The sequence below is a fragment of the Cyrtonyx montezumae genome, unplaced genomic scaffold, assembly GCF_038088225.1.
Source record: "Cyrtonyx montezumae isolate F1298 unplaced genomic scaffold, pur_monq_1.0 scaffold_26, whole genome shotgun sequence".
NCBI lineage: Eukaryota > Metazoa > Chordata > Aves > Galliformes > Odontophoridae > Cyrtonyx > Cyrtonyx montezumae.
This window is the reverse complement of record NW_027072003.1, coordinates 4,727,093-4,747,255: the sequence shown is the minus strand read 5'-3', so window position 1 is coordinate 4,747,255 and position 20,163 is coordinate 4,727,093. Positions and strand designations below refer to the sequence as shown.

General features: G+C 65.9%; 2 protein-coding genes across 3 annotated transcripts; one reads left to right on the top strand and one right to left on the bottom strand.

Annotated features, from left to right (window-relative positions):
* Positions 1-611: 611 nt before the first annotated feature.
* On the top strand, positions 612-8,672 carry STRIP1 (striatin interacting protein 1). Of its 2 annotated transcripts, none has more exons than XM_065740448.1 (21): positions 612-767; positions 1,477-1,546; positions 1,757-1,831; positions 2,224-2,358; positions 2,516-2,636; positions 2,752-2,820; positions 2,992-3,098; positions 3,373-3,500; positions 3,777-3,959; positions 4,061-4,278; positions 4,567-4,632; positions 4,789-4,852; positions 5,047-5,118; positions 5,343-5,417; positions 5,502-5,599; positions 5,849-5,975; positions 6,064-6,164; positions 6,305-6,371; positions 6,487-6,591; positions 6,716-6,920; positions 8,403-8,672. In XM_065740448.1, exons 1-21 carry the CDS (start codon positions 672-674, stop codon positions 8,648-8,650), a joined length of 2,430 nt encoding a protein of 809 aa, XP_065596520.1. In that variant the 5' UTR covers positions 612-671; the 3' UTR covers positions 8,651-8,672. The 2 variants fall into 2 exon arrangements, with proteins under 2 accessions (XP_065596520.1, XP_065596519.1); XM_065740447.1 differs by lacking the exon at positions 612-767 and adding an exon at positions 774-922.
* Positions 8,673-9,556: 884 nt separating this feature from the next.
* Positions 9,557-12,078, bottom strand: ALX3 (ALX homeobox 3). The gene is given in 5 exon segments (XM_065740175.1): positions 9,557-9,692; positions 9,694-9,827; positions 10,105-10,203; positions 10,312-10,562; positions 11,883-12,078. Coding segments are annotated over 5 exon segments (816 nt in total).
* Positions 12,079-20,163: the final 8,085 nt, after the last annotated feature.

Genomic DNA, 20,163 nt, shown 5'->3' with positions numbered 1-20,163 from the left:
CGGCAGCAGCGTTCGGGGTCGGGAGGGAGAGAGGTTTATTTTGTATATGAATGATTTTTAATGGATGCAATATTAATCCTTGCAGATGAGCAATAAATCATTAAAGTCTAATGAGAACTATTAGGAAAAACGGAGCGCTTTTGCCGTGGGTGGTTTTGTTGGGGCAGTAAGCTCCTGCGGGCCGTGGGGCCGTGGGGCACCTCGGGGGATCGGGGCCACCTCGGGGGGCTCTTTGGGTTCTGCCCCCCCCCCCCCCTTCAAACTCCTCCGGGCACTGGAATTGGGGTTGGAGCCTCGTGCACCCAGATCTGGGGTTAGGTCTGACCTGGAGCTGGGTGCTGCGCTGCTCTGGGCTCCTCTGTCGGGATCTGCCCCTTCCCAGCGCCGTCTCTTTGGGGTCTGAGCCCTCCCCGGCCCCACATTTCGGGCTCTCTCCACTCCCCCCACTTCTTGCCACTCCCAACATGGCGGCCCCCAGCGGCCGCGTCGCTCGAGGGCGGAAGTGCCGCTCCCAGCATGGCTCGGCGCCGCGCCACACCTATCATGGCGGCGGAGCGGGGCGGAGCTTAGCCGCCGGTCGGGCGCCGCGCCGGACGTGGCCGCCGGGGGCGGGCGGCGCCGGGCGGTGACGCGTCCGCCTCGGCGGAGCGGCGGAACCGGCGGGACGAGCCATGGCGCAGGCAGAAGAACGGCCGGAGCTCGGCGCCACTCCCAACATGGCGGCGGCGTTGCCCCGGCTCTCTCTGCCGCTCCCGCGAGAAGGAGGGGTGAGTCCTCGCGAGAGCTCGGCGTGCGCGGCGGAGACATGGAGCCGGGCGGCGGCGGCGCGGGGCCGCTCCCGGCCAACAACAAGGCCCGAGGCGGGGCGGGGCCGCCCGGGAAGGGCCGCGACCTCGGCCGACCCCCGCGGAAGGACTCCGAGGTCAGCGCCGACAGCGGGCCCGGCTCCGTGGGGGGCGGGGCCTGGCCGGGCCGGTTCCGGTCCTGTGCGGACCGGTTCCGGTCCCACGCTGGGGGGGGCGGTCCGGTGCGCCCCGCGCCGTGCCGTGTCCGGCGTGGTTCTGTGCGGTGCCACCACGCGGTTCCGCGGCCCCGGGCTGCTCTGGGAGCGGGGTAGGGCCGACCCCACGCGGGCCCGAAGCGTTCCCCCCCCCACCCCGGGGCTCGGAGGGCTTTTGCTGCGGGTCCGTGGCACCTCGTGGGCGCCCCCCCCCCATCCCCACCCGTGGGGCTGCGGGAACAGCGCGCTGTTCTGAAATCTGAACCACGGGGACGAGTGAGCTGCGCCCTGCCCGGCGCTGCCGCCCGCTGTCCCCGTCCCTCCGCCGTTTGGGGGGCAGTACCGGGTTGGGGTTGCCGTGGTAGCGCTGGGGCCGAGGAGATGCAGCCCCGGAGGATGAGGTGAACGGTGCGTGGCCGCGGGTTGGCTGCGTTTGGGATTTGAGCTGAAGTTGAGTCGAATTCTTCTGCTTTCAGGGCTACTCGGAGTCCCCAGACCTGGAGTTTGAGTATGCAGACACGGATAAGTGGGCGGCGGAGCTCTCTGGTAAGGGACTGATCCTCCCCGTCCATTAATCAGCTGCGATCTCCTTTTCCTGGTGACTAAAGCGGTTCTGCTGCCTCCGCTGCCTTTAAGTACCTCGCTGAGTTCGAAGAGATGCAGTGCCACATAGCGAGGGTTTCTTTGCCCTGTGCTGACTGTGCTTTTTGCCTTTCCCTCGTCAGCGTGCTGATTTGTTCTCTGCTCTTTCGGCAGAGCTGTACAGTTACACAGAGGGGCCAGAGTTCCTGCTCAACCGCAAGTGCTTTGAGGAGGACTTCAGGATCCACGGTGAGAGCCTTCCCTTGGAGCTGGGGGTCCCCCGTGGGGCTGGATGTGCCCGTGAAGGCAGCGGCAGCCTCTGAGTGGGTTGTGTTGGAGATCCCATTCTGTACGGGCTGACCCTGGAGTACCTTTGTGACTGAGGAGGTTCCTCAGTGCAGCACTGGGATGTTCTGGCTGCAGGGAGAGCATCCAGCTCGTTCCCATTGGCTGCGAGCACTGGCGTGGCCGGCTGGGACGTGCTGGTTGTGCCATGGGCGCCCTCCTGCCCCAACCCCTCGTGCTGTTCCTGGGCCAGCCCTGTTCCCCAGCACGCCAGATCCTCTCGAGCTGCTCTCGTGACGTTGGTGCGCAGAGCTCAGGCAGAGCACGCGCTCAGCGTGGCTGCTTTGGCTTTGCAGTACGGGACAAGAAGTGGACAGAGCTGGACAAGAACCAGCACCGCACCCACGCCATGCGGCTGCTGGACGGGCTGGAGGTCACCGCGCGGGAGAAGCGGCTCCGGGTTGCCCGAGCCATCCTTTACGTTGCCCAGGGTACGTCGTGGTGTTGGGCCGGTGGCCTTTACCTCGCTGCTGAGCTGCTCTGTGAGTGCACCTTGCTGTGCCCGGAGCTCAGCTCGTTGCTGGAGGGAGCAGGCCGTTGGTAGGGGCGTGCAGAGGGCTGTGGGGTGCAGCAGGGCTGTCGTTGCAGGCACGTTTGGGGAGTGTGGCTCTGAGGCCGAGGTGCAGGCCTGGATGAGGTACAACGTCTTCCTGCTGCTGGAGGTGGGCACGTTCAACGCGCTGGTGGAGCTGCTCAACATGGAGATCGAGTGCGTGGTGGGGGCAGGTGAAGGCGCTGCCCCCCTCGCGGGGGGCAGAGTTGGTGCGGCGGTGTTAAGTCCAGGCCTCGATTCTGAGCCGTGGGTTGCTGTTCTCTCCTGGCAGTAACAGCGCGGCGTGCAGCAGCGCGGTGAGGAAGCCTGCCATCTCCCTGGCTGACAGCACCGACCTGAGGTACGGAGCAGGGTGGGGGGGCGAGGACAGGGGGCAGGAGTTTGTCGCCTCGCTTTTTTCCCCAGCTCACGAGCCCCTGTGCTCTGCTGTGGAACGGGTGGGTGGAGGCGGGCTGTGGTCGTGGCAGACCGAGCCTTCCCCCAGAGCACTGCAACCTCGTGTTGGGGGCAGGGTGCTGCTGAACATCATGTACCTGATCGTGGAGACGGTCCGGCAGGAGGCCGAGGGGGACAGGGCCGAGTGGAGGAGCACACGGCAGACCTTCCGGGCAGAGCTGGGTGAGGAGCCCGCGCTCAGTGGGAGGGGGTGGGGGGGGGAACATCCCAGGGCTGAAGAGGAATTGGTGAGGGGTAGTGGGGGCTGACAGCTCCGGGTTGGTTGGGGGTGTGGGGTCAGCCAGCTCGAGGCCCTGGAGAGAGGCAAAGGGGAGCTCCGTGGGGTGAGATGAGGACCTCGGGGTGGGGGTGGGAGCTTGCTGGGGCCGTGGGAGACACGGAGCCTGGTGTGCTGCGGGGGGGGGACGGCCTGAGTGCCCCTGCTGTGCGGTTCCAGGAGCCCCCCTGTACAACAACGAGCCCTTCTCCGTCATGCTCTTTGGGATGGTGACCAAATTCTGCAGCGGCCATGCTCCGCATTTCCCCATGAAGAAGGTGCTGCTTTTGCTCTGGAAGACCGTGCTGGTAAGGGGGGAGGGCACGGGCTGGGCCAGCGTGTGTCTTGCAGTTCTGTTTTAGCAGAGGAAGCCCTCCCCACTCACAGCTCCCCATAACCGCTCTGTCCTCTTATCCCTGGAATTTATCTCAGTGGATGTGTGGGATCGGAAACCTCCCAGAGTTCACCCTACGGGGGAGTCAGCAGGGAGTAGGGAGAAGTAGCAGAGAAGGGATCTGGGGGGAATCCCTTAGTGCCACGTGTGGAGGATTCCCACCTTCAGGGCGCCGCTGTGTCCCTTGCAGTGCACCCTGGGGGGGTTTGAGGAGCTCCAGAGCATGAAGGCAGAGAAGAGGGAGGTGCTGGGCCTCCCACCGCTGCCCGAGGACAGCATTAAAGTCATCCGCAACATGAGAGCCGCGTCCCCCCCCGCGTCCGCCTCCGACCTCATTGAGCAGCAGCAGAAGCGAGGCCGGCGGGAGCACAAGGTGAGGGCAGAGCTGGGGGTGGGGAGCAGGGACAGCTGGGCAGGGGGCAGAGCAGGTTGCGTGGGGTGATGGAGCCCACCTTCCTGCCCCGCTGTCCCCAGGCCCTGATCAAGCAGGATAACCTCGACGCCTTCAACGAGCGGGACCCGTACAAAGCTGACGACTCCCGTGAGGAAGAGGAGGAGAACGATGATGACAACAGCTTGGAGGGAGAGACCTTCCCCCTGGAGCGCGACGAGGTGATGCCTCCGCCCACCCAGCACCCCCCCAGCGACCGCATCGCCTGCCCCAAGGGGCTGCCCTGGGCCCCCAAGGTCCGGTGAGTGCACGGGCCGAGCTGCAGGGGGAGGGAAGCAGACTGTGCCGGAGCAGAGGTGCTGGGGGGGCAGTGGAGGTGGGAGGTTTGCTGGCTGTTCTGTGGTCGAGTTGGGCTCCATCTGCACAGTACAGAAGCACTCCGTGATGTTCAGACAGGTCCAGTTTGCACCCATTGCCTCTCGTCGTGGTGCTGGGCACTGCTGGGAGCAGCCTGGCTTTGTGTGGCTGGCTGCGGGGGGACATAGGTTGATAGGAAGGTGTTAGTTTTCCTCCTGTCCTCTTGCTGCAGGGAGAAGGACATTGAGATGTTCCTGGAGTCCAGTCGCAGCAAGTTCATCGGCTACACTCTGGGCAGGTGGGTTCCCACAAAGCCAGGCTGGGCAGCTGCTCATTTTGGGGGGGCTGCAGCAGAAGCTGTTGCCTGGGGGTCACGCTCTGGTGCCTGACCTGCCCTTGGGAGCTCGGGTTTGCTCCTGCCTGCATACAGCCTTTCTTTTTCCCTCTTCTCCAGTGACACCAACACTGTGGTGGGGCTGCCCAGGCCCATCCATGAGAGCATCCGAACCCTGAAGCAGGTGAGCCCACTGCTGGGTTCCTCCTCCTCTGCCTCCCTGCCCGTCTGTGCTGGGCCACCACCACAGTGGGAATGACTTTAAGGGCTCTGGAGGGAGCTGAAAAGGAAACGCAGTCGCTCTGGGGCAGCCCCAAGCTGTGCTGTGTGGCATCAGTGTGGGGCTCGGGGTGTTAATGCCTTTCTCTCTCCGTGCAGCACAAATACACGTCGATCGCAGAGGTGCAGGTGCACATGGAGGATGAGTACCTGCGCTCTCCTCTCTCTGGGGTGAGCGTGTGGATGGGGCAGGATGGGGCTCCCGGGTGCTGGGGGAGCTGGCTGTGCTCTGCATCTACCAGGGAGGGGAGGAATGCTTCTTCAGGGAGAGTGCATGGGTCCGCAAGGGGACGTTGGGTGGGGGCCAGAGCCATTCTCACGGGTCTGAGTGCCGGGGGCTGAGCCACGTGCTGGTCGCTCCCGGGGTGAGGTTATCTGCTCTCTTCTGGCACCAGGGGGAAGAAGAAGTGGAGCAAGTCCCCGCTGAGATCCTGTACCAGGGCCTCCTGCCGAGCCTGCCGCAGTACATGGTGAGCACCCTGCGCTCTGCTCCGTCCCGAGGCTCAGCTGCCTCACCCTCACCTCCCTGTGCTGCTCCTCTCCCTGCCCTCCAGATCGCTCTGCTGAAGATCCTCCTTGCTGCAGCCCCCACTTCCAAAGCCAAGACGGACTCCATCAACATCCTGGCAGACGTTCTGCCCGAGGAGATGCCGTGAGTGAGCGAGGAGGGCGACGGGGGGCTGCTGGTGCTAATAGAAACGGGGGGGGGGGCTGGATGGAGCCAGGCAGGGTGGTGTAGGCTGCTCTGTGCTGAGGTTTCTCGGGTGATGGGACCATCTTCAGCTCGGTGGTGTGCTGGGAGCTGTGCACTGCCGCAGGACTGCCTGCAGATGTCTCCGGGGTGGGGCTGGGGGGGTGCAGGTGGTGCCCTGGGCCCAGCAGTCCCCTCTGTGCGCCCCAGGACCACAGTGCTGCAGAGCATGAAGCTGGGGGTGGATGTCAACCGGCACAAGGAGATCATTGTCAAAGCCATTTCTGCCGTCTTGCTGCTCCTGCTCAAGCACTTCAAACTGAATCACATCTACCAGGTGAGCTGGGCCGGGCTCGGCCGAGCCCTGGGGGTGGGCAGCACGCGGGGGGGGTCAGCATTCACCCAGCTGCCTGACCCCTCCCCAGTTTGAATACATGGCCCAGCATCTGGTCTTTGCCAACTGCATCCCGCTCATCCTGAAGTTCTTCAACCAGAACATCATGTCCTACATCACTGCCAAGAACAGGTAGGGGAGGGGATGTGGGATCCTGTTTGCTTTGCTCCCTCCACGCTCCCCCCCCCCCCCCCGGTGTGGCTGGGCTGCAGGCAGACCCAGCACGGGGTGGGGTTTGTGGGGTCAGCGCGACACCTCTTTCCTTTCCCTAGCATTTCTGTGCTGGATTTCCCATACTGCGTGGTGCACGAGCTGCCGGAGCTGACAGCAGAGAGCCTGGTGCGCTGTGTGAGGGGGGACGGAGGGGGCAGGGGGGCAGCAGGGCTCCAGCAGACAGCCCCCCGCCTGCCCCAGCACGGCCTCACTCCTCCCTTCTGGCCCTGCTTTGCTGCAGGAGGCGGGAGACAACAACCAGTTCTGCTGGAGGAACCTGTTCTCCTGCATCAACCTGCTGCGCATCCTCAACAAGCTGACCAAGTGGAAGCACTCCCGCACCATGGTGAGGGCTGGGGGGGGCCGAGCTGGGGCTGTGCCCCGCGCACCGGCACCGCTGTGGGGCTGGGGGGGCGTCCCACCCGTGTCCCACCCCTGTGCACCCCGTGTGTGTCTCCCCCCCCCCGCAGATGCTGGTGGTGTTCAAGTCGGCGCCCATCCTGAAGCGGGCGCTGAAGGTGAAGCAGGCCATGATGCAGCTGTACGTGCTGAAGCTGCTCAAGGTGCAGACCAAGTACCTGGGCCGCCAGTGGAGGAAGAGCAACATGAAAACCATGTCGGCCATCTACCAGAAAGTGCGGCACCGCCTGAACGACGACTGGGCGTACGGCAACGGTGTGCACCGCGTGCTGTGCTGGGGGGCAGGGGGGTTAGGGTCGATGGGGTTAGGGGGGTTAGGGGGGATAGGGTTAGGGGGGTTAGGGTGGTTAGGGTTAGGGGGGTTAGGGTTAGGGGGGTTAGGGTGGTTAGGGTTAGGGGGGTTAGGGTTAGGGGGGTTAGGGTTTTAGGGGGGATAGGGTGGTTAGGGTTAGAGTTAGGGTGGTCAGGGTTAGGGGGGTTAGGGTGGTTAGGGTTAGGGGGGTTAGGGTTTTAGGGGGGATAGGGTGGTTAGGGTTAGAGTTAGGGTGGTCAGGGTTAGGGGGGTTAGGGTGGTTAGGGTTAGGGGGGTTAGGGTTTTAGGGGGGATAGGGTGGTTAGGGTTAGAGTTAGGGTGGTCAGGGTTAGGGGGGTTAGGGTTGTTAGAGTCAATGGGGTTAGGGGGGTTAGGGTGGTTAGGGTTAGGGGGGTTAGGGTTTTAGGGGGGTTAGGGTGGTCAGGGTTAGGGTTGTGGTTAGGGTTGTTAAGAGTTAGGGCGGATAGGGTTGGGGGGTTAGGGTTAAGGTGGATAGGGTGCTTAGGGTTAGGGTGCTCAGGGTGGTCAGGGTTAGGGTTGTGGTTAGAGTTAGGGGTGTTAGGGGAGGTGTTAGGGTAGGATTAGGGTGGTTAGTGTTGTTAGGGTTAGGGTTTTGGGGTGGATAGGGTGCTTAGGTTTAGGCTTGTGGTTAGGGTTAGGGTGGTTAGGATTAGTGGTCAGTGTCGTTAGGGTTAAGGTGGGTAGGGTGCTTAGGGTTAGGGTTGTTAGGGTGGTTAAGGTTTGGGTGGTTGGGGTTAGGGGATTAGGGCCATGGTTAGGGTGGCTGTGGTTAGGGTCAGGGTGGTTAGGGCTGTGGTTAGGGTTGTGGTTAGGGTGGCTGTGGTTAGGGCTGTGGTTAGGGTTAGGGTGGTTGTGGTTAGGGCTGTGGTTAGGGTCAGGGTGGTTAGGGCTGGGGTTAGGGTCAGGGTGGTTGTGGTTAGGGTCGTGGTTAGGGTCAGGGTGGTTAGGGCTGTGGTTAGGGTTGTGGTTAGGGTGGCTGTGGTTAGGGCTGTGGTTAGGGTTAGGGTGGTTGTGGTTAGGGCTGTGGTTAGGGTCAGGGTGGTTAGGGCTGGGGTTAGGGTCAGGGTGGTTGTGGTTAGGGTCGTGGTTAGGGTCAGGGTGGTTAGGGCTGGGGTTAGGGTCAGGGTGGTTGTGGTTAGGGCTGTGGTTAGGGTCAGGGTGGTTAGGGCTGGGGTTAGGGTCAGGGTGGTTGTGGTTAGGGTTGTGGTTAGGGCCAGGGTGGTTAGGGCTGTGGTTAGGGTCAGGGTCATGGTTAGGGTCAGGGTGGTTAGGGTTGCGGTTAGGGTCAGGGTGGAGCTGTTAGGAACGCTGCTCCCTGGCATTCACGTGCTCTCACGGTGGGGCATTATCCACTTGCCCGAGGATCCCCAGCCTTCCTCTGACGCCCTCCTCTCTCCCCCCAGACCTGGACGCCCGACCCTGGGACTTCCAGGCGGAGGAGTGCGCGCTGCGTGCCAGCATCGAGCGCTTCAACGCGCGCCGCTACGACCGAGCGCACAGCAACCCCGACTTCCTGCCCGTGGACAACTGCCTGCAGAGCGTGCTGGGGCAGCGCGTGGAGCTGCCCGAGGATTTCCAGCTCAACTACGACCTGTGGCTGGAGAGGGAGGTCTTCTCCCGACCCATCTCCTGGGAGGAGCTGCTGCAGTGACGGCCTCGTGGGAAGGCAGGAAGGATGGGGGGGGCTCGGAGGGGGGGGGCTGTGGGTGCCTGGCCTCCTGCAGTAGGGTTGGGGGGGGGGTCTGTGATGCTGTTCAGCCCCTCTGGGTCCTTCCAGCGTGTGCCAGGCTTCACCCCACACAGAGCTGCAGCCCCTGGGACGTGGCACTGCTGTCACTGCCTCTCCTGGGGGGGCGGGGGGGCCCTTGGGTGCTGCGGTAGGAACAGCAAAGCGGTGGCGGTGTCGTTCCCCCCCCACTCCGGGCAGACTCAGTGTGTGTGGGGGGGGGGGGGGGGGGGGGGGGGCTGCAGTGTTCCCTCGCCCCGCTGGGTGGGGTGGATGAGCTGTACATATATAATATATGGACGTCTGTATGTTCGTGGTAGCCCTGAACCGAGCGCGGCCGCCCCTCCATCCCCACAGCACACGGGGGGGGGGAGCGGGGTCCCAAAAGTGTTTTATTGCTTCGAAGGCAGTGAGATCCCTATTGGGGGGGGGGGGGCTGTGGGGCGCGGTGCCCTCGGGGCAGGGTGGGTGCTGGGACGCTGTGTGCCCCCCACGTGGGGTTTGGAAGCGATTCCCCCCCCCAGGTGCAGCTCCCTCCATCAGATCCCGGCTGCTCTGTGCTTGGAGGGGCCCAGGCTTTAGCAGGGCTGACTTTTAGGGTCCCCCATGTGCCCCTCCAGCCCTAAGGGGCGGGGGCTGACCCGCACACCCCACCCCCCCCAAGCCCCACGACCCCTTGCTGCTTCTAATCAGAGAGATGCTGCATTCAGAGCTGCACTCTGACCCCCCCTCGTTACAAGGTGGGGGTCCCAACAGAGAGAAGGGGCGAAGGAGGTACACGTGGACCCCCCTCACTGCCTCCCGAGGGGGGGCGGGGTCCTTGTTGGGGGGTTACGTGGCCCAGCCCAGCACGCTGCCCGGCTCCTCAGCTTTCATCCGCAGCATCAGTGGGGTGGGCGCTTTGTGCTCGGAGGGGGGGGGCCCGAGGCGCGGGGGGGGGGCACGCAGAGAGCAGAGGCTGTGAGGGGGGGGGGGCGGGGATGCCCACGAAGCCGGCGATGCCGCTGTGAGCGTGGGGGAACGGAGACACGCGTGGCGTGGGGACGCTGTCGGGGGGCACGAAGCACGGGCCCCCCCCGGGGCTGCCGGAGCTCGGCCACAGCTGCAAGAGAGGAGCAGAGAGCACGGAGGGGGGGTGGGCACCGCATCGCCACCCCCTCCCCACGCCCTGAACCCCTCCCCCGCCCAGGGGCTGACTGCTTTGCTTCCGTGGGGGGGGGAGTGAGTGTTGATGGGGACCCCCCAGCCCCGTGTGCCTCTGTGCCGTGGAGCAGCGGGGTGGGGGGGGTGCATGGAGCTGATTGATTTTAAGTTCTTTTTATGGGGGGGGGGGGGGGGGAAGAAAGGCAGTTTTGCTGTGAAGTGGGGAGGGGAAGCACTCCCCTCTGTGCTGGGGGGGGGGGGGTGGTTCTCACCTCCGGCACTTTCCCATAGCGCTCCCGTTTCCTCCATTTGGCCCTTCGGTTCTGGAACCAGACCTGGGGGCAGAGGGGGGGGGGGGGGTTGGGCACGGGAGGTCCCAGCGGGAAGACCCCACCCCCCCAGACGCCCCCCCCCCCCCAGACGTCCCCCCCCCGGCCCCATACCTGCACCCGGGCCTCGCTGAGCTGTGTGCGCAGTGCCAGCTGCTCGCGGGCGGACACGTCGGGGTAATGCGTGCGCTGGAAGAGCCGCTCCAGCTCCCCCAGCTGGGAGCTGCTGAACGTCGTCCTGTTCCGCCGCTTCTTGCCCCTGCTCCGGCCCGCCGCGGGGGGGGGGTGCAGCGGGGGGGTCCCCAAGGGAGGGGGGAGGGCAGCGGGAGCGGCGTGGCACTCGGTTTTGCAGCACTGCGCCGTGCCTGGGGGTTGGGGGCGGGGAGGGGGAGAGATGGGGGTTAGGGGTGTGCAGAGCTGCTGTCGTGCAGTGGTGGTTGTGGGGGGGGGGAATGGGGGGGGGGGGGGCCCTCCCTGCGGCCCGGACTGTCTTGAACCCATTTGCAGAGGAGTGAAACCGACAGCAAAAACCCCAAACCGAACTCCGTTGCTCCCAACACAACCCCCCCCCCCCCCCCCCCCCAATCTTTCCCCACAGAAAGGTGCCCGACCCATTGTGGGGGGGTGGGTGGACTGAATGCTGTGGGTCCCCCCCCACTCCCAAGGGGCAGAACCGACAGAGGGGACCTCGGGGGGTGGGGTTTGGAGGGAGGGGGGGAGGGAGGAGAGCGTTCATCCCTGCTGGGCATACCTGGGGGCCTTCCCCAGGGAGGAGCCCCCCCCCCCCCGATGGGTTCATCTGTGTGCTCCCCCCCGAGGATGCGTCCAGCAGCAGGTGGACGCCAGGAGCCCTCGGGGTCCGACCCCCACGGGGGCTCTGAGCCCCCCCCCCACCCCTTCGGCAGCGTTTTGGATGGTGATGATGATGATGATGATGATGACTGTCTTAATTGGGGCAGTTTGGGAGTTATGGAGCGCAGCTGCTTCGAATTAACGGGCAAATCTATGGGGGCGGTGCCCCCCATCCCTCCGTCTCCAGACCCCCAAAACGCACCCAAGGGGACAAAGGCTCGAGCGGGGGGGTGGGGGGAGACCCCAAAGCCCCAAACCCGGCGCGGTGGGGAAGAGGGAAACGGAGGGGGAGCACGGGGCGGCTCTGCGCCTTTTCTGGGGGGGGGGTCGGCCCTTTTTCTTATGGGGCCGCGTTTCAGAGCGACCCGAAATGGAGAGCGAGAAATCAAGGGCCCCAAAGAAGGAGCGGGGAGCGGCAGAAAACGCTTCAGAGGGGGCGAAGGGGGGTGGGGATGGGAGGGGGGGGTGGGTGAGGGGAGGGGGAACGCGGACACCCCCGAACCCACAGCCCCGTCCCGCTCTGCCCGCAGCTGCAGCGCAGCTGCACCGACACCGGGAGCAGAGCAGCGCCCGCGGGGACCGGGAGCGGAGTGCCGGGGCTGCGGGGGTCCCGGGGCCGAACGGAGGACGCGGGCAGCGGTAAGCGGGGCTCCCCCCCACCCCCCACCCCATTTGCCCCCCGCCCCCCCATCCCGGCGCCGTCGGGTTCCCGTTGCGCTCGGCCTCGTCGTTCCGTCCGTTATCGGTCGGGCGGAGCGGAGCCCTCGGGGCCTCGAACGGCGTTACCGGGAACGGGACACCGAGAGCACACCCCCTCCCCCCCCCCCCGGTACCTGCGGCCCCGTAGAAGGGTCTCCCGTGGAGGAGGGGGCCCGGGCTGGCGGCCCCCAGGCAGTGGGGCTCTGCCCCATCCGGAGGGCGGTGGGGAGGGCCCCCGTGTGTCCCGGCTGCGAAGGGGCCGGAGGTGTGCGGGGGTCCCGGGGGGGTCCGGAGGGTCGGGGGGAAGGGAGCGCAGCCCCGCGCCTCCATGCTGCGGGTTGGAGGGAGCGGGGGGACGGCGGGGAGCGGGATTTTGTGTGGGGCCGGGGAGGAGGGAGGGGGTGGGTGGTGGGGGGGGGGATGTGGGGTTGGAAGGGAGGGCTCGCTCGGCACCCCCGGAGCACTCCCACCCACTCCCACCCCAATTCCACCGTCTCGGTTACGTGTGTCCTCCCACCCGCAGTGTTAACCCTCTGCGCCGCTGACCCCCCCAACCCGTTCGTGGCCCCCCCCGGCCCCCCCAGGCCCCGGATGGGTGATCGGGGTCGGCTGGGAGCAGAAATCCACTCCATCCCGTGGGGGGGGGGTGGGCTGCGGGTGTCCCCTCTGTGGAGTCCCTGAGAGCTTCAACCCCGAGCCCTCCAGATCCCGAGGGGGAAAAAGTGGGGGGTGGGAACGCTCCCTATTCCCTGCGTCTTTCAGCCCCCCTCTGTGCCCCCCCATCCCCGGGCTGCTCGAGGCCGTCTGCGGCCTTTCCTCCCCCACCGCGGGGCTGAGGCCTGGGCGCACGGATGTGGGGCTGATGCTGAGCCCGCGACGCAGCAATGGGGCGCGCGGCGCTCTGTGGGGCCGGACCCACATCCCCGTATCCCCGCAGCGACCCGAGCTCAGCCGGGCTCATCCTCCTGTCGTGCTTTTATGATTTTTGGGTGTCGGGGCCGAAGGGGGTGGGAAGGAACGCAGCAGCGATCCTACGGAGCGGAGCTCGGCGTCCCGGGACGCTCTGCTTTCGGTTTCGGTGTCGCCGGATGGCAGAGGGAGGTGTCCCACTCCGCGTCCCATCGGTTCCCCCCGCGTGTCCCCCAGCGGTGCCACCGAACTCAGCGTGGGGGGGATGGGGGAGGGAGCAGAGGTCCGTGCGTGCGGCCGCAGGGTGCGATGGGTGGGAGATCGGGGTTTGAGCAGAGCCGCTGCGACGAGGTAAAGAAAAGAAAGAAAAGAATTAAAAGGAACAATGACGGAAAGCGAAAGGGAACGGTGAAAAGACTCAAAATGGAAAAGAGAAAGAGCCCAAAGGGATGAAAGGAAAAGGTGGTTCCGCAGAGCCCGGGGCCGCCGATCTGTGCGGGAATCGCCGCTCACGGACGTGGGACCGAAAAGCGCCGGAGGGCATTTCCTTCCCTTTCCCTTTTCCTTTCCTTTCTGATGTCATTTTGGAAGGAAAAATCCGCAGCGAATGCGACGAAACCCCGGGGCCGTGGGGGACCACGGAGGAGCGGGGAGAGAAACCGTGGGGAGAAAGGAGAGGGGAAACCCACGCGGGGCGTCCGCAGGGGACAGGGAAATCTCAGCGCTGCGTTCTGCTTTGCGTTCAGCCCTTGGAAACGGTCCCCTCCCCTCCTCCTTCCCCGGGGGGGGGGGGGGGGGGCGGCTGCTGTGAAGCGGCCGACACCTGAAAGCAATCGCGCTTCGGTGGAGGGGGGGGGCGGCTCCGTGGGGCAGCGCCGTAATGATGCGGGATGTTGGCCCTAAAGGAGCAGCCTGGGCTCCCATCTTTGCGCTGACGCCACGCGGGACCGTGGCGGTGCTGCGGGATTCCCACCTCCCTCCATCGGTGCCTCAGCTCCGGCCCCGCTGTGTGTCCCTGCCGTGACCCCCCCACCCCGAGCGGAGAAAGCTTCCCTTTGGCTCGGGCAGCTCTGATAAGGAGAACCAGAAACAGCTTTGACCTTTCCCCCCGCGAGCTGCTCCCCATCTCAAAGATCCCTCGTGGGGGGGGAACGCAGCCCCAGCGCGGGGCTGCCAGGTGCCATCAGGCACCCGAGGGGGGGCCCGGAACCCCTGCTGGGGGGGCTGGAGGGCGCTGGGTCGGCGCTTCGTTTGGAGCCCCTCTCTCCCGCCCCCTCCCCGCTCGTTTCCTCATCCCAGTAACAGAAGTGAGCGTCGCTTCAGGAAGGCGATGGCCGGAGGTGCTGGAGCTCGTTAATTGCTCTGAGCGGGCTAATTGGCACAAGCACGGCGGCACTGGGGCTGCCGGCTTCCACGAGCGGAGCTCTCCGTGCCCGGGGGGGTGTGGGGTGTGGGGGCTTTCCCTGCAGCGGCACTCCTCCGTTTCACGCTCCCCACTACGAGACCCATGTGTTGGGGGGCCCGAGCACCCCACCCGGACGCCAGCAGGATCCCTCCTCTTCCTCTGCTGGTAGAGCTGCTGCTGCTTAACCCCACTAATGGGCTCTGAGCCGGTTCAAAGCCTTCGGAGCAGCGGGGGGGGAGGCTCTGAGCAATAAGTGGAGGCGACCCCTGCCAAATTGGAGTAAAAGATGTCTTCCTCCCACTCCTGAAATCACCCACAGCATTTTCGCATTAAACCTCTGAGCCCGGAGCGGTTGGGGAGGAGGAAAGCGTCGGGATCAGCCCTTCCTCGGCCCCTTTGGAGCCGCGGGGAGCGCGCTGTGGGGTTTGGAGACCCGGGATCATAGAACTGGGGTGGGGGGGACAGAGCTGAGGGGTTGGGGGGGGGGGGTTGCAGGACGTCCCTCTCTGTGCCAGTGCACCGGGACAGCTCGGCAGGGGCTGAAGCCGTTCATCCCAGCAGGAGCTCCCGCTGTGGACGGCAGAGGGGCAGGAAGAGATCTTCCGACGTGTCCCCATCCCAGAAGTGCAGGAGCAGCACACAGCCCCTCCCACCCCCCCCCCCACGCCTCTCGTGGGGTGGGCACAGCGTGGCTCTGAGGATGCGGAGCACCGCTTCGGGATGATCCCTTCCTCTGGAGCCCCGCGCTGCTGTCGGGTCCGGCTCCACGCAGGAACGCGCGGGGGGGACCCGGAGGCAGACGGGTCCTGCGTGGGGGAAGCTCTCCTCCTCCGGGGATCAGTCCCACCCCGAGCACCGCGATCTGAGCCCAGCGCTGCACAGAGGGGCTCAGTTTCTCCCGGGTTCACATCCCATCGTCCCAGCGGAGCTCGGAGGGACGGAGCCCCGTCCTGGCTGCGGGTCGTGGTGGGCACAGGAAAAATCGGCATCTGGGTCCCCCGTTACGGCCCGACCCCGTGGGTTCTGTAGGGCAGAGTGGGGGGGGGGGGGTTGGGTGCCACGCAGAAACGTGGGCAGTGCGCGTGGGCCGATCCAGGAGCGATCCCTTCTGAGCGGCACAAATCCTCTTCTTTCGCACCCAAATAACCGCCTCAGCCGAGAAACGGGTCGTATCCAGGACAACAATCCCCATGGGAGCGCCGGGGGCTGTGGGGGGAGAAGCGCTGGGGGGGGGGGGGGGGTCTCCCGGAGCCGCACAGAGATGCTCCGCTGCCCTCTATTGACACCGGACCCCCAGCAGAGTGGGGTGGGGTGGGGTGGGGTGGGGTGTACCGCCGGGTTTGGGGCTGCAGCATCTCATCCTCCCGCCGTCCCCACTCTGCGGTGCCTTTCGCCGCAAGCACGGGGTTGTGCCGTCCGTCCCCCCCCCCCCCCCCGCAGCACTGCCCGGAAGAACTGGGGTGAACTGGAAGGGAAACAGCTCCTCCAGCCCCAGGTGCCCGCAGGCTTCGTGTCCCTCTGGGGTGGGGGGATTAAACCTCCCCCTTCGTGAAGCTCCGTCCCGCAGCTGCGGTTCGTGCTCTCGGACCGGCGTGCGTTAATTAACGCAGCCCACCCCGCCGTGCTGTCCCCATTTCCCCTTTTTGGAGGTGATATCCCATCCCATCCCTCTCCTGTCGCAGCAGCCGCCGCGCGACTGTCCGCCTCCGTCCTGTAATTACCTCTGCTCGCGCTAATTGTGTAATTGGAAGAGGCAATTACCTGGTGAAACGAGATAGGCAGAGGGCTGGCTCGGCCTCATCCCGCTCGCTCCCTTTCCCTTCCCTTTCCACGCCCCTGGGGGGTCATTCTGTCCTCTCCCTCCATCCACTCGTGACCCCCCCCCCTTCTTCACCCACCTCATCCTGCAGCACTTCCTACCGAGCCCTTCAAAGCCCCCCCCCCCCCCCTCAGCCCCCGAGCGGCCGCGGTCCGTGCGGGGAACGCTGCGGTCCGGGGATGGGGCAGAGATGCTCTCCAAGATGAAAGCTCCGCTTTCCTCCAGCAGCCGCTTTTCCTCCTTAGCGCCCTAAGCTGATTGCGGTAAGCTGCTTGGGGAGCGATCCCTTCCAGCGGATCCTCCCAATTTCCTCATATCTCTCCCCCCCCCCCCCCCTCCCCACGGAGCAGCCCCAGCTTTGGGTTTTGCGGTTCGGGGGTTTCTCTTTCCTCCCCACTCCATCCCGCGTGGATGGGGCAGCACTGAGGGAGGCGATGCCCGGCCCCATCCGTCCTGCTCCTCCTCTTGTTGCTGGCTTTCCCCTGAGGGCTCCCCAGTGTTGGGAACCCCCCCATCCCACCCCGCATCCCTCCCATGCACCCCCCCCCTCAGCTCCTATTTCCGTGCAGAAAGCCCAAACCTTATCTGCACACCTCTGATGAAGAGGAGAGAGCTTATCTTCCTGGGGAGAGAGAGGAACGGGGCGGGGAGGGGGGGCTGAGACAAACAGGGTGCCCCCAATGGGGGTGGGCACATTGCTCGGGGTACCCCCCCCACGCCCTCAGCCCCCCTCCCCCAGATATGAGAATGTCCTTGGAGAGGCTGTGGATGATGTGCAGCCGTATCTGATGGGAATGTGCCTCGAAATGCTCTGCAGTCCCCGTGCCACCCCCCTCCCAGACACGACCGCCCCCCGTGCCCCCCCCCAGGGACCCCCACGCGGCCGCATTCCTCCACGGTCCCTTTCTCAGAGGCGGTGGCCGTGTCACTCAGCAGAGGTCGGGCCCCGCAGCGGAGACGATGGCAGTTGTCCCGGCTCAAGAAGATGAATTGTTTTATTAGGGTTGGGGGGGGGCTGATTTCTCTGTTTTTCTCTTCTCCCCTCCCCCTCTCTGGGGTCTCTTTGGCGATGCCAACTTTGTTGTGCGTCCAACGCTCCCCTCGGGCAGCAGTGCTCAGCCCTGACCCGGACAATGCAGCGCTGCTGTGCTGGCAATGGCCCTCCGCGCTGACAGCCCGGGGGGGGGGACGGGATGAGGATGGGAGGGGGACGGAGATGGAGTTTGGATGGGACGGGGACTGGAAGGCAGGGGGCTGGGGGGGGGCGGGGGGCTCAAGGGGGGGGTGTCCGGGTTTCTTCCTCCGTGCCGATGGGTGGGAGGGAAGAATCGACCCCCGGGGGGGTTAACGGAGTGAAGATGCCTTTGTCTGCGCCAGCTATAGAGGCGCTGTCTCGCTGGGTGGGTGGGAGCGCAGCGGGGGGGGGCGGGGTGGCATCCAGCCCCATCTCTCCAGCATCATTTCGCGCACCTCGGGGCCGTCTGTGGCCCCAAAACAGCAAAACGCGGCACGCGGGGTGCTGGGGGGCACGGGGTGGGGTGGGGGGGGGACCTGGTCCAAACCTGCTCGCCTTCCTGAGGGTGATTGTTTCCATCTCGGGGCATTGTGATGGGGATTATCGGCTTTTTAGCGCTCCAAGTGAGCTCTCCCAGCCCCCCCCCCCGAGCTCTGCCCTCCCTACCAAGCCCCCCCGCCGTATATCTGGGCTGGGCTCTGAGGTGTGTGTGTCCCCCCCACTCTTAGGGGTGAAACTGCGTGAATCTGGGGTGAGGGAAGCTGTGGGTCACAGCGGCCGACACCGGGATGCTCCGACCTTGTGCTCCCCCGGGGAAGGACAAACCGAGATCCGTGGGGTGCTCTAAGACAGAGCTGCAGGTAAAAATAGCAGTGGGGGGTGGGGGGGGGGGTGCGGGTCTGGAGCTCGGCCTGCGCTGCTCTGCGGGCTCAGATGGTGAACGTCTCCGGAGATGAATCGCGGCCGTTTCTGGGACGCGATGTGCGAGCGGAGCACAGCGTGCGGTGCTGCCCAACGCTCCTCAGCCGCTGGAGCTGCCCCGGCCCTCCTCCTCCTCTCCTCCTCCTCTTCCTCCTCCTCCTCCTCCCCCCCCCACCCCCCCGGGTGGCCGCATCCTGCTGCTGGGGATGCCCGGGATGGGATGGATGGGGACGGAGGCTCTGCCAGTTGTCAGCAGCTCCTATGGGGTTGGGATTGCTCTGCACGCTGCTGCCCGGGTCCCAGCAGCCCCCGGGGGGGCCGTGCCATGGCTGGGGGCGGTGGGGGGAGGGGGGGAGGCCGCAGACTGCTCCCTATGAGCTGCCGTGTCGTGTCCCCGTGTGGATCCCGAGTGACTTCTGGCGACAGCGGCTGCTGGTGGGGTCGGGCTGGGTGGGAGGGGGCTGCTGGGGGCTGTCCATGGGGTCCATGGGGATGGGGTCCTGCTGGGAGCTCTTGGCACAGGGCGATGCTTTAACCCCCCCCCCCAGGGGGTGATGAGCGCTGGGGTGCTGACCCGGCTGGTTCGGGCGCTCTGGGTGTAGGAGGAGTGAGCCACGTCCTGATTTTCGCAGCGTGGGGCACTGTGGTAGCAAACACCTCCCCTGCTGGGCTGCGTCCTCCCGCAGCAGCATCCTTCGGGGTTTGGGGGGCACGTCCCCCCTCCGAGGAGCCGCTCCCCCAGGAGCGCACCCTGCTGCCTGCAGCTCTCCGAGGCCCTTTGAGGGGATCTGGTTTCATTTCCGAGGACAAAACGATGGAGGATCCCACGGGGTCGGGAACTGCAGGCCGTCCCCACACCCCCTGGGCTGGATCCGGATTGGTGCCTGGTTTGGTGGGCACCCACGAGTGGGGGGGTTGCCCCCACCACACACACCCCTCAGGGACACAGAGCCTGGAGGTGCAGGAGCGAGAGGAACCCCCAGAGCCCCCCCAGCCCCATTTGGGATCGCTCCAATCCCTCTTCTGATGGCCGCTGCCCTCTCAGTGCTGGCGGTGTCCCCTGGGTTTGGGGTCACTGCTCCGTTCTGGGGTTGGGGGGCACGAGGGCTGTGCGTGGGAGCTCTGGAAGTGCCCCCCGCCCTCGGGGGGGGGGGGGGGGGGGCAGTGTGGGGATGGGCAGTGCCGCCCCCTCTGCTGCGATGGGCACTGCTCTGTATCCCCGGATCCCGGAGGAGAGGAGCGGTGAAGCGGGAGGAGGATGGATCCCAGCAAATCCCTCCGCCTCGGGTGGGAAGCTGGAAGCAGGCTCCGTCCCGTCGGTCCGTGTCAGCAGCACCGGGCCGTGGGTGAGCCCACGGCTTGGCGGGGAAATTCATATTTAGAAACCAGAGGGCATTATCCCCTTAGATTATTATCACATGAATGTAGGTCGGCACGACAGCTTAGGTGGAAAAGCATCTTCCGAGCCGCGCTCCCTCGCGCCGATAATCCACCCCCCCCCACCCCCCCCGCGCTCGGGCTCTGTTTTGGGCAAACACATCCCCCCTGTGTGCACGGGGGGGGGGTCGCTCAGCCCTGTGCTCCCCGCGCTGCCCCGCACCATCCACCGCCCTCCCCCCTGAGCCCCCACACAACAGAGGGAGAGGGGTCGGTGGTCCCAGCCCCCCCCCCCAAGGATGGAGGGGACACTGCTCTGCCGTCCAGGCAGCTCCCCGTGCCTGCGATTGGGGGTTGGGGGAGCGGGGGGGGGACGGGAGGACCGCACCTGATGGGCTGAGAAGGGAAACGGCGCTGGGGGGGTCGGGGATGTACGCGGGCAGTGGGGTCCGGAGCTCCGTGCCGTGGGGCCGTGGGTCTGAATCCTCCGTAGGATTCCTCCTCCCCCAACTCCCCAGGAGGAAAAAGGGCCGCGGAAGCCCACGAAGCAAACCCGCCCCTTCTGTTCTGTTCCGTTATTATTTGTCATGCAAAGGCCCCCTCGGAGAGCCGGGGGGGGGGGGGGTGTTTTTTGGGGTGGGGGGGTTGGGCAGGCTGCCTCCCCAGCTTTGACGTACAGCCGTGACGATGACTCAAGCCTGCGTCAGGGGCTGCGTGTCCGTGGTTATTTATTTATTGTAGCGCGTGTACGGGGCGGGGGGGGAGGGAGGAGGAGAGTATTTAATATCTATCTATATATTTTATTCGGGAGCGGAGAGAGGAGTTGCCCTCCCCTCGGGCGCAGCGGAGCGGGGCAGCGCTGAACCCAACGCGCATCCGCGGAGCAGAGGGGGGGGTTGGGGGGGGAGGGGGGACAGGCGGCGGCCGCGCAGCGTCACCGCGGGGCGCGGAGGCAGCGGCGGTACCGGA

Bases quoted from the DNA above. Each gene is read 5' to 3' on its own strand.
- STRIP1 (XM_065740447.1), top strand. From the start codon at position 806: ATGGAGCCGGGCGGCGGCGGCGCGGGGCCGCTCCCGGCCAACAACAAG. The intron at 4,853-5,046 runs GTGAGCCCACTG...CTCTCCGTGCAG, and splicing joins GCATCCGAACCCTGAAGCAG to CACAAATACACGTCGATCGC. The intron at 6,592-6,715 runs GTGAGGGCTGGG...CCCCCCCCGCAG, and splicing joins GGAAGCACTCCCGCACCATG to ATGCTGGTGGTGTTCAAGTC.